Source organism: Symsagittifera roscoffensis, chromosome 6 (genome assembly GCF_963678635.1).
Source record: "Symsagittifera roscoffensis chromosome 6, txSymRosc1.1, whole genome shotgun sequence".
Taxonomy (NCBI): domain Eukaryota; kingdom Metazoa; phylum Xenacoelomorpha; order Acoela; family Convolutidae; genus Symsagittifera; species Symsagittifera roscoffensis.
In genome coordinates, this window is record NC_087067.1 from 1,863,525 (window position 1) to 1,876,641 (window position 13,117).

Sequence of the window (13,117 nt, forward strand, 5' to 3'; positions counted from 1 at the left end):
TAGTTGAAAGTCATTCTGTAATCAGAAAATTTAGATCTGATTTTTTGTGTTTGTTTTATAAGCAGTTTTTGGACAAATGGTTTCGGCATATTTTATATTGGCTTAGTTTTTTAATAGTTTGTCGTTTGAAGGGAAAAATAGATTTTCATCCTTTTGTGTTTCAGGAAGGGTGGATTGAAAATCTTTAAAATAAACTTCAAGTTTTTTATGGGAACGATTTTGTTTTTGGTTCAACGGGTGTCTACCCATGAATTTTCAGCTTATTTGCTGCTTGTTAAATGATTTTGAATGCCTTTTAGAGCTGTCGTTGGTTTTCTGTGACATTTTTTTAAATTGAACATCATTCGAGAGAAGGTTTTGTATGTGTAGCCTTTCGACATTTTTTTTCAAATAATCTTTCGACTCAGTGGCTTGCGTGATATTTTCTACTATTCGCTAGCTTGCAAATCTATGTTTGTGAACAATTGAATTTTTTCGAGTTGTTCATACTTGGAGTTTTTTTGTTATAATTCTCGCGACTAAAATATCAGCATGGGCCCCTTGCATTATCTTAAAAGTGAAATCTAATTTTGAAAGTTTATTAAACAAGTTCGCACTTCTTTTATGTAAAATGAAAACATCACAAACTGTTTTAGAGTTTGAAAGCGACGTGTGAGAGTGAAATGAGTCGATTGGATGGCCTGTTGTCAGAGATTCAGTCAGATTACCACCGCAAATCATCCACTCTCCCCATCACCCTCGTCCACAAATGGGACGAGGCGAAAGAGAAGTCAAACAAGCTCACTCTTGTCTTGAAAGAAAAGGTCAGAGCGAAATTCGAATTATCATTCGTCCATTTCAAGTTACGTTATATGTATTCTTTATGTCAACGAATCTGGTTAAAACTCAGTGTCGTTAGTTAGGTAACTCAAGTGATTAGTTCAGTCTGGCTAAACGCGTTTGGATTGCGGAGCTTAATTTTTTTGAACAATTTGTCGGATCTCTTTAAATATCCCCCATTTGATATCTGAAAACGAATTGCCACCCCTATAATGAACAAAATCAACGGTTAAGTAACAAGGAATGATAAAACGATGGCTGTTAAATACTGAATTGACTGTATTCTAGTTCGCATAAATAAGAGAGTGAACTAGAGGTCAACGCATAACAGCTAGACAGTTCTAGGCTAATTGACAGGCAGGTACCAAACTCACACTTAATTATAGTGTGAGAACTCTCAGAGATAAGTAGATAAAGAAATAGCAACTAGGATGAATGACAACTGAACATTGTAGCCCCTGACATTTCCGTATGGATGTAAAATTTAAATACATAGTAATTTAAATTTAATATAATAATTAATAATATTCAACCTGCCGCCTCAACTAACACAATACAACAAACTTGAGTTTTAGGCTTATGGCCATCCCTCTCCCTGGGTAACGAGTTTTAAATAAGGTTCACTTTCCTTCTCCCCCTGGATGTTTTCCTTTTTGTTCCGCCCCTTGGATATTTTCGATCATGACTCCTCCCATTTTATCTACTGGCTTTTTTCTTCTGGTACTCCTTCTGGTCCCCGAGCTTTCACTTTGACTGCCAGATTCGACGTCTTCTTCTTGGCTACTATTCATAAGGCATTCTCTCGCCGCTAACGCCGGTCGGTCTTGGCTCCCCTTTCCTTGTTGTTGTCCCCCTTTCCCTCGCCTCGCTTTCGTCCCTCTAGATTTTGCTCTTGCTCCCGTTCCATGTTCTGCTACTGCTGTACTGCCGCTTGGGCCTTGTCCCGCCGCAATCGCTTCATGTCTCGCTAACACTTCTATTGGCAATCGTGTAGGGATAATATTTAGTGGCTGGAAATCTTCAATATCCGAACTGTCAGACTGGAAGGTGGCTACCGACACTTTTTTCATAGCCTTTGGCCTTTTTGATTTCGGGCTTTCGACTACCCCTTTCTTTGCGCTCGATAACATCTCCTTGAGCGTAGCCGGCTTCCGTTTCTTGGGAAGTATGGGTTTTTGCTTTTCTGCCACTGCACTTTTACTAAGAACAGATCCGTTTTTTAGCTTGATAGTATGTTTGGATTCAGAGATAACATTAGATTTTAAGAGTTTGTACCGATTTAGGGTCTTCCTGGTTGTACGCTGGTACAGGTCGCGTGCGCCTCCACTCCCTTGGACGTTAGGGCCAGTGCCTTTACTCCCTTGGATTTTCGGGGCAACTCCCGATCCCTCCCCTGGACACGTGTCCATTTGCTGATCGCTATCAAGCATGATAGGGGCCCTTCTTAAAGCTGGAGCGTATGTCAGACCGGACCTTTCCTCCCAATTCGACTGCTGAGGGAATGCAATTTTACTCAACTCAGGATAATTTTCGTCTAAACACAAACATTTTTGTTTTAAGACGTTCTTTCAATTCAAATTTTTCAAACTTGGTTTTTTCGTAAGATTGCGTAAAACGGTGTTAGCCTCCCGGCCGTGGTGGGCTTCAAAAGGTGTTAATTTAGTAGTTGCATTTTTGGAAAATCGTAGCGCGCCTAGCGCTTTATCGACCATCGATTCTAGAGACTTATGCTCTTTGTCAGTCTCATAGGTTAGGACAAAATTCTTCAAACTCCCTATTGTCCGTTCAACGGACCCCGTGCATCGATGGTCGTTCACTGGTGAGTTTATTAGCTCGATGCCTTCGCTGTTACAGAAGCTTTTAAACGTATTAGATGTAAAACATGATCCCTGATCAACGTGTATTTTCCGGGGTACTCCATGTTGAGTTATGTATTTATCGAGAAATTTTAAGACTTTATCTGACGTGTTAGTGGTAGTAACCATTGCTGATGGCCACCTTGAGAACCGGTCCGTAGCAACCAAGACATATTTCTTACTCTCGTTCAAGTAGTTTATTGGCCCCCAGAAATCCAATTGTATACATTCATTGGATTCCCTTGGTTCAGGGACCTTCCCCATGTCTCCCTTGGGTAATAACGATTTTAGATTCTTACCCGCTTCCGTGCATTGCTGACAGTACGTGGCCTTTGCTGCCAAACTGCGGTACATGTAGGGATAACAGACGTCACGCGCTGCTTCATAAATGTTCCTTTTACCGTGATGGTAATAATGTATCCGCGACTCAATTGGGACTTGTAATGGCAAAGGAATGACTAGCCGTCCATCTAGCCACACACAATCGTCCCGCAATGACAAATCGTTTGCGTATTGGGCCCAGTACTTCCCAATCTTCAGGAGTTCTTCTTTCAATTTAATCCTCTTCTCCAACGCTTCTTTTACTCGTACTAAGTTCACATCCGCCGGTATGTTTGAGGCAATAAATTCTAGATTAAATAATTCTGGTAACGCTTGGGATTTCTTGATTACCTTGCAATCCCGGGAATGATAGATATAACTTGTTGATTTGGGTTAACGGTCGGAAAAAGCTCGCCTGCGAATTTCGAAGGTATAGAAAGTACTGTATTAATTTTTGAATCCCGTGTATTTTTAGTAATGGCAACAATTTCAGTGTTAATGACAGTTATTTCATCGCTACTCAATAAGTTTTCATCTAGTCTAAGCGGAGAGTTGATTTTAGATATGCGAATTTTGTAGCAAGTAACGAATCCCCCCTAGCAAAAGGGGGACAGTTAAAGAGATCCTATTTGTCAAAACTGTCGAAAGTAATGACAATGCAAATTATTTGCCAAAAAAGCAGTTTTCATATCAGGAATTTTGCTCGCATCTGCGATTGAATTAATAATTTTGGTCATAAATCAAAATATACTGAAAATAAGCAATAAATACTGAAAATAAGCAATAATATGATAATTTTGCAGGAGTTCGCAGCCCAAGAAGTGAAGGATCTCGAGTTGGTTTGTTCGGAGACTATTCAGAATGTGACCAATACATTGAGTGAATGTCAACAGGAGCTGGCCAATGATGAAGACTACTTGGTCAAAATTGCAGACCAGACGTCTACACTGGCTGCTTGTGACAGGAACAAAGTACGCAGATACTCAAAACATTTTTTAATTTAATTTGATTGACCTTTAAAAAAAGACATTTACTCAGTTTTTTTAGTAAATGTATCTCTTAGAATGGTTGAAAAGTTTCTCAAAATTTTGCCAACCATTTCGTCAAATCTCTTAAAATGGTTGAAATATTTGTCGAAGTTTTGCTAATCTATCCAGGTGCTGAAAAAACCAAAAATGACTTGTCTTTTTGTTGTCCGACTACCGTTGCGAAAATATTATGTCTTACTCTATTTGTTACTTTTATCTTACTACATAGTTAATACAGTTTTTTGTCTCTCTGTATAGAGCATTTTGTCGTTTCCATAAATTAAGATATTTTTTTTTGTTGGTACAAAAATTTTGACATATTTTTTTTCTGTAATCAAAATGAATTTTTCAAACTTTTTCAGGAAAACTTGAAACGCGTGTCCGAATGCAAGTGTTCTCTGAAGAGCATAGAAGGTATGGCGAATGCGCCTTCGCAGAAGAACAGAATACCCGTCATGTCCAATACCAAGGCACTCCATGTAAGTTTTTTTTTCTGTCATTGTTGTTTCTGAGATTCACAGAGGATCTTTCAAAAGCTATCAGTCCTGTCTAAGCATAGTCCATTTTTAATATTTCCTCCCAATCAAGACTGTTGTTAAAACATAGTTATAGTTAGATATAAAGGCCCAGAATTAGTTTCATTTTTGCCAAAAAACTGTTTACCTAACAGTTATTTAACGTTATTTATCAAAACTGTTTTAAAATATCAGTAGAACGGTAGTAGAACTCAGAACAATCGGGACACTCAGCGCTCTGCTTTGATCCCAGCATCGTTCTCATTTTTGTAGACCACCTCCGACCGCCTTCTTGAGAAGCTCCAGGAGCGGCAGACACAACTGAACAACAGTTTGGACAACTGGCAACGGGCGGCCACTCTGGCCCAGGAATTGTCTGCTGTCGTGGATGAGTCGTCGGGTTTGATGGGGGACGAGAACGTGTTCGGATTGACATCAGAGAAGTTGCAGGAGTTTCAGACTTCTGTTGAGGTATTTGATTTGAAGATTGTTTTGTATATCTTACCATCTTCTTTTTGATTCAAGGCGCCGAAGGCGTGGAGAACTGTTGGATTCCATTGTGTTTTCCAACGCAAGTTTTGTCTCCACAATTGACCGCGAGATGAGGCACCAATCGTGTTGCGAGCTGCAATGAAAAAAATGAACATTTTAATTTTACTGCTATTTTGAGAAGTTTTGATGAAGATTAATATTTGAAAAGACAAATGTATGTCAAAAAAATTAAGCTGTTATAATGGGGCAAAATAATTTGGTGCTTCAAAATTATGAAAGCGGAAGGGTTCGAAAAGAAATAGGTCTTTTGAACAAATATTTTTTTGTTTTTTTGAACATTGTTTCCTAACACTATCTCTCGCTTCTAGGTCTTGATGTCTGCAGTTGCCGATAAAGCCGAAGCAAAATCTGAACTGTCGGCGCTTTTGGATAGTCTGTGTACGAACCATGGCCAGGCGGCCGACGATGCAATCGGCAAACTGAAGAGCCAATTGGAAGCATTCGAAAAGTAAGTTAATTTCAACTCGTTCATGTCATTCAATGTTGTGATGTGCACAATTTCCGTGACAAAACGAACAACGAGGATAGCTCATTGCTGTCAGTAGCTTAGAAATTTCGACCACAACGATTGAAGCAAAGAAATAAGAAGCTAAATGTATATTAAAATTGCCGAAAAATTAAACCGAGAGTTCAATGAGTAATGTTTCGTAAATGAGTCTGTTAGCCTGAACGAAACTGAAGCAACCTTTTTGATTTTTTTTGCATCCAAATCACGACTTATAGGAAACAGTGCTTTATTATGATAGCACACCTGATCTGTACGAGCTTTCTTTGAGGTAACCGACGAAATTGGGAGGAAAATACACAAGCTACGCCATAGTTATTTCCCACTTTGTGGTCGGTACAAAAATTAAAGAATTTTTGAACGCGCTGTTCTCGAATTTGACTAATTTGAGCCAAATGTGAATAAGACAAAATTTAGTCACAAATTTCGATAAGTTCGGATCCTAACTTTCATTTTAAAATGGTTCAAAAAGGTAGACTTCTCGCGTGTCTTTTCTAGCAAAATTTTAACATTCATTTTGTAATTTTTTCATGTATGAATTCGATCTTCTGCGGCTACTTTTTAGTTTATCGACTGAATCAAATGAATTGAATTTGTTTTGGCTTTAGATGCGTATTGTGTTAATATTTCTTGCTGAAATCTATTAAGAATGGAATTTCACGCAACATAAAGGCAAAGAGGGCTTTCAAAATAATTTCAACGGTTGTATTCTAGTTTTTTGTTCTGACCACTCGAAGAGTGGAAAGGACCTTTGGATTCGGGCTGGTTTTTGGAGCCATTTTGACTGCCTCAAAGAAAGCTCGTAGGTATCGAGTGTGGTATCAAAGTAAAGGCTTTTTGGCCGTAATTCGGATTCTAAATTTGAAAAAGTTTTCTCAGTATTGAGAAAGCTGGGTTGCATGCTTTCGTTTTTCAGGCCGATTTAGACTAAGTTTGACCAAATGATCAGACTAAAATAGACGAGAGGGTAATCTCATCAATTTAATTCTTCTTCAAATTGATTTTTTTTAGTTTTTATTATTTTTCATTCTCGCAGTGTCTCATCTAATTCAGTGACTCGTTACCAAAAGTATTTTGTTACTTTTTTGAAATATAAATTTGTTCGGAACATTTTGTGCTACTTGCACAGCAACCGATTAATCTTGTTTTCATGAAACATGTTTCAAATTGCACGATTTTGTATTGACAAAGTTATTAAAATGCAAAAATAGATTGAGCTTGTTAATACACCTATCGACATATAATTACACTTGCGAAGCAATGTGTTATAGTACGAACTTTCTTTTTTTTCCAACCTAATTCGCTTATATTGTTCGGACAAATGTATATCGCTTATTGATAACATGTGCTTTGACATTCGAATACTTATACATTCACACAGTTGATGCATTTTTTAATTCATCAAGTGAACCGAAGAAAGCTATTTGTTTCAGACAACATAACAATAATAAAATCTCGATTTCGGAAATTTCCTAACTCAATATCTCAAACTCTCGCAGTTTTTCGAAATGCATATGTTGTACTTAATGTGGCCTTATGATATGCGATTTTTTACATGCAAAATGTTGTATCTTTTTGTTTGTGATGCTATTTTTGCTGCATCGAATTGCCAATTTTTTAGCATATGTAGCTGCGTTATTGGTGGGTACTTTTGGGGATTTTAAGCATCCGTGGCTGAATGGTTAGTGCATGAGGCTCAAATTTATAATTCGCAGATTTTTGCTAAATCGAATTTTCGCTAAGCCTCGTGTTTTTGCAAATTCGAGGCTTATTTCTACTTTTTTCTTATGTCACTTGAGAGAGCTGCTTTTTGGTCGTGTTCTCGCAAATGTTTGCGAAGCACAGCTTCGCCTCTGTTAAAAATTGTTCAAATGGTTTTAATCGCTCCTGACTTATTTTGTATGATTTCAAACAGTAAAATTAGTTTAAACGAATAACCTTTGGCAATCCAGGTTCAGCAGAAATATAACTAGCAGGTCGCTTGGTGAAAATTTCAAAAGTTCGCGACCGTACTCAAGCAATCGGTGAGTTCTGTTTTGTTCTTTTCAGACCAATATAATGCTGTGCAGTGGATGAAAAAGTCACAGTAGCTGTAATTTACTGTGCATTTTTTGATATTAGTTCAAAATTAAATTGGTGTTGATGAATGAAAATTGTTTTTTTTTTGGTTATTTTAGGATTTGTTTTCAGGAAAACAACTTATTGATCTAAATTTTTATAGGCGGGCTGTTTTTTTTTTTTATAAAAATGATAATCACGATAACTGTTTGAAATTGAAGGCTTAGGAGATGATATATTTTTCTGAAGCTGCACAGTTGATATCTTTTTTCTGAAGCTGTATTGGAAAAAACTCAAAAATACATTTTCAAACTGTTTTTTGCCTAGTTTGAAGATTTTTGTCCAATTTATTATTACCTTAAAGTTTAATTTTCAAATTCTAAAATAAAACAAGGATAGCCAGTTACTGTGCAAGTAGCACGGAATGTTCCGACCATAGACTTTAAATAACAAGAAAAAGTTTTTTTTTCGAATTAGTGTAATTTTTCTGCGTGGTGTGATAAAAGGATCGGACGTAAAACTATAATTTAGGCATATTCGAACGTTATAGTAATTTAGACAAAAAATACAGTAGTTTTTGAGGAAAAAAATTACTAGAGAAACAAAAACAATCATTAAAAGAAAAAAATTCAAAGTTTTTAAATTTTTTGAATTTTTGATTCCCAAAATGGCATGAAACATCTCGAAAAACTAATTTTACTCGAGTAATATTACAATTAAGCATAAATAAGCTATTGTAAACGGCCTAAATTAAGCATAAATAAGCGTGCTCGCTCGCTTTACTCGCTCGATTTACTCGCTCGAATATAGACGAAAAATCAAAAATTTCAAACCTAGTTTTCTTGACACCGCGATAACTTTTTTGAATTTTTTTCTACGACTGAAAGTGCTTAAATATAATATATCACTCAACCCAGTCCGATGATTATTTGTGGTACCTGATTTTGCGTGGAAACAAAAAGAAAAAACTAAAACACACCCGAATACAAAGTTCTTCCCATTTTCAATGGTCAGAACAAAAATTGCCAGCAGAATAAAAAAAGTACTTATGATCCTTTTTTTTGAAGTTGTGTGTTACTTCAATCATAAAAGTTATGACTTGTTACAATATGTCTACAGGGCTTCGGGAGAAAGCAGTTCGAAGTACAGGTTGGCGTGTCAAGAAACAGACGCGAGAGAGAACTTCATTAAAGAGTGCTGTGAAACTGAAGCTGAGTTGGAATCCATGCAGAAAAGTCTGCCTGATATTGTGAAATTGGACAGTGAGAAACAGATCGAAAATGCAGTCAGTTTAGCCCAAGTGAGTCTCAAATCTTGTGATTTTCAGAAGCTCAAGTATTCTAGTTTCAATGTTATTCAATCGACTAAAAGAAGGTAACTCTAAGAGCATACTGTTCTTCAAGTAAACAGCTTTGCAAAATTGAATCAAACATTTTTTAACTGAATGCCCTTAAGCTCGCACCTTTTGCTCTCTTCGTCTATAATTATCCCAGATTATATTTGAAATATTTCAAAGATGTCAAAAGTTGTTTCATCTGCCTGTTATGCAAGTGTGCTTGCAAGAATACTGTTATGCGACAATGAAATATATCCATTTTTCTGTATTTTATATCGGCGTGGTCATTACACATAATGTCGTTTGACGGTTGTAAAACCTTGTTTTGTTTTTTGTTTATGTTGCAGGAGGGGTAGCTGTAAACATTTCGTGTTTTGACAAAAATTGTTTCGTTTTTTTTCGTAAATTTTGGCTCAACGGTCGTCTAAAGTGTTATCGGCTCAGTGGAAGCTCGGAAAGTAAATCTAAACCCTTTCTTAATGCTGGTGTGTGTGTTCCTGAAATTAACATCATTCGAGACAAAAATATAACATTTTTGTCAATGTTTTTTTCAAATCATTTCTATCTTATTTTCTATTCGCCAGCTTGCAGTCGCTTCTGAATTTGAATTGAGAAATTCAAGTATATAAAAAAAACTTTTATTCCAGAAACGTTAAAATGCGTTTGTTCTGTCTCAAAACAATTCGAGCATTGTTAATTTCTTTTCTAATTTTCTTGTTCATTTTTTTGTACTAAATGGCAATTAAGTCAGGTAAAACTGCAAAACGAGAGTTTATAATCAAAATAGCGTAAAAAACTGCAGTAGAATAACACTGAGTGTCATTGTGTTTGTGAGTAAGCAAGCTTTATCGAAATTGAATTGTCAGTGTCACAACAGTTACGTGATATCTGGTCTGCAAATCGGAAAAGCGTGGGTCAGTTTTTCTCGACACTTCTTTAAAACAGCTTCTTTGATTTTTTTGGAATCAAAATTACGAAAGAAGCTTCAATATGGTACCATGCTTTATCCCGTACGAGCGTTTTTTGAGGTATTCAAAATGGGGTCGAGGAAAATAATCAAACCCTGCGTCATAGTTCTTAAGACTAATAATAAAGGACTCAGATTATTAATAAAGAAACAAACGAATTGAACATTCAGGGCATCCACATAAAATTAATTGTTGCGACCAGGGCATGTGCATAGAATAGAATTCATTGTCCCGTTACTGAAAGTAACTGGAAGGAACTAAGGTGTTTTTTTTGTCCAAATACGGCCCTCTCAAAAGAAATTTCATAGGGTTTCAAATGTAGTATAATAGTAAAGCCCTCTTGGTTGTGATTAAGTGATTTTAAAGATCAAAAAGGTGTCGCAGTCTCAATCAAAAAAAGAGGTGTGATTATTTTCGGTTTTCAGACTAATGTAGACGAAAATAGATGCGGCTGACCTGCAAGTACAATTTTCAACATTATTTTAGTAGCAGGTCAGCTACTAATTTATCCGAAAAAGTCAATAGTTAATTGTTCTACAAATTCAAAGAGCTTTAATTTCATCTTATTGTTCCGACTTTCGATACGAAAGTAACGGAATATTTGTGCTCGGGGTGGGTTTTTTTTTCTTCAGACAAATTTCGACTTTTTAACTAGCCATTTTTGACGGAATTTTTTAATATCATTCGAACGGTATTGTTGTCTTGCGCTTAAATTTGAAAAGATATTTCACCTGTGATCATTTTTCGGTAAGTTATGAGGGTTTAAAGATTGCCATTTTGACCAATTTGGGACAATTAACGCGCGATATAATTCGCGCTATTAACGCGTAAGCGGAGATTTAATCCGTCTTATAAATCGTTCCAAATTGGTTGAACGAAGCTTATTTGCCGTAATTGATATGTTACAAGGAACGAAATCTATCTTTTTGTACTTTATATGGCGTGTGGGGGGATGATTTTCATTAAAAAATTTCAAATTTTGAAAAAAAAATTTACATTTAATTTAATTTCAATTAATTTTTTTATGTTATTACTGCTGCTCCATAAACCTTAAAAGGCAGTCGGAACATTCAGGGCTTCGCCCTGATACGAGCAGTCTTCTTTCGACTTTCGATACGAAAGTAACGGAATATTTGTGCTCGGGGTGGGTTTTTTTTTCTTCAGACAAATAATGACTTTTTAACTAGCCATTTTTGACTAAATTTTTTTTATCATTCGAAAGGTATTGTTGTCTTGAGCTTAAATTTGAAAAGATATTTCACCTGTGATCATTTTTCGTAAAGTTATGGGGGTTTAAAGATTGGCATTTTGGCCAATTTGGGACAATTAACGCGCGATATATTTCGCGCTATTAACTTGTAAGCGGAGAGTTAATCCGTCTTAGAAATCGTTCCAAATTGGTTCAAAGAAGCTTATTTGCCATAATTAATTTGATACAAGGAGCGAAATCTATCCTTTTGTACTTCATATGGCGTGTGGGGGGATGATTTTCATGAAAAAAAATTCAAATTTCAAAAAAAAAAGTTACTGCCCCATAAACCTTAAAAGGCAGTCGGAACTTTCAGGGCTTCGCCCTGATACGAGCAATCTTGTTTTTAATTTGAAATTGTTTAGTTGAGATCTTCAAAAAAACAAGTCTGTTTTTTTTCTGTTTTTTTTGCGTTTATTGTCTCTTTCCCAACTCTCTGATGGCAATGTTTGTGCTTGTCTCGAAGCGCAGCTTTACCTCTGTGTTTAATCCTTGTTTTTCCGAATTTTTGGAATCTTGGTAGACTTTTTTTGACGTCGATTGTAATCGTTGCCTAATCTAGCATGCTCGTGTTACTTTACAGTAAAGTGTCATATTTTGTTTGCATATTTATAATTTTTGATTCAAAAGTCACTGCGTTTGACAAGTGAAAATCAACTCTATCGGCTTGAAAATTGATGCTGATAGCTTAGTCTAATCGTAAATTGTCATTCAGTGTGTGAAGTGTTCTTAGTTAATTTAGTTGTTCATTCGCTACACAAGCTAGCAATAAGCGTAACATTGATAGTTTAGCTGAGAGGTCAAAATTTGTACAGAACAGACTGCTTGTCCTAATTTTCATGTCATTCTAAGATGAGCGCATTCTCGACTTCAGCCTGGGAGGCAAGCGCTGGATTATTAGCTCTGAATTTAGCCAGCGTAAGTTTTTTTATGGTTCAACTTTTTGAGACTCAATAATTGTACTCCGTGCGGTTTTTATTTTTTATCCAGTTAAATTTTGATTTTCTGATTAACTCTTTTCGACTGTATTTTTGTTACAGTTGGAAGATATCAATGCCCTGAGACTAAAATTCAAAAAAATGTATTTTGTGGAATATTTTTTTTCATGAAGCGATTGTTCCAGTCACTTCACGAAATTAAGGATATTTTTGTGTTAAAAACTCAAACATATTTTGTCAATGTTACTTTTCGTTGCTGTTCTCTTGCAGTTTTTTCAGCTAATTCAGCCGCCCTTGGAAGATTTCGATGCCCTAATTTTTTCATGGGTTAACATTTTTTTCATAAACTGATTGTTCCAGTCATTTCACGGAAGGTTATAACATTTTTTTTTATAAATGATTGCTCCAGTTTGTTTTTCTCTTTTTGTTTTCTCATACCTCAAAGAATGCTTTAAGGAGTCAAGTATCGTATCATATTATAACCTTGTTGGCCGCGATTTGAATAAAAAAAATGAAATTTTGTCACAGAAATTTTGTCATATAAAAAAACGTGTCTAAATTTTTCAATTATTCTTAGACTAAATTCAGACTGAATTTCTGATCTAATTGTTTTATTTTTTTCGACGATTTTTGGATTATGTTTGCTATTCTTGCATATTTTTGTAGTTTAACAAGCAAGTAACTTCTCTTTCACGAGCTTGAAAAAACCACCGAAAAGTTAGGAAAAAAAACAAATAAAAATTTGGGAAAAAGTTTCGAAAAACGTTTTGTTTTCATTAGTTTTTCTTCCAATTTAAATTTCATTGCCAAAAAAGAATATGGTCAGAATTTTTGGTGCTACTTGCTTTCCGTTAAGTTTTGAAGTTTGACATTTTTAATAAATTGCTTTGTTAAAATATACGCCCATTATATCCACCTATCTATCAAAAAATATCAGAAAAAAATTAGCTTTTAAAATTTATTTATACCTTC

At 35.6% G+C, this 13,117-nt stretch overlaps 1 protein-coding gene across 1 annotated transcript in view; it reads left to right on the plus strand.

Moving 5' to 3' along the window:
* Positions 1-13,117, plus strand: part of LOC134848467 (nesprin-1-like) — a gene marked incomplete at its 5' end in the record, with an annotated part of 86,254 nt that overhangs the window by 42,914 nt on the left and 30,223 nt on the right. The window contains 6 exon segments of the mRNA XM_063865934.1: positions 636-803; positions 3,800-3,967; positions 4,387-4,503; positions 4,813-5,010; positions 5,400-5,539; positions 8,774-8,954. Of these exon segments, the coding sequence (XP_063722004.1) occupies positions 636-803; positions 3,800-3,967; positions 4,387-4,503; positions 4,813-5,010; positions 5,400-5,539; positions 8,774-8,954 (972 nt within the window).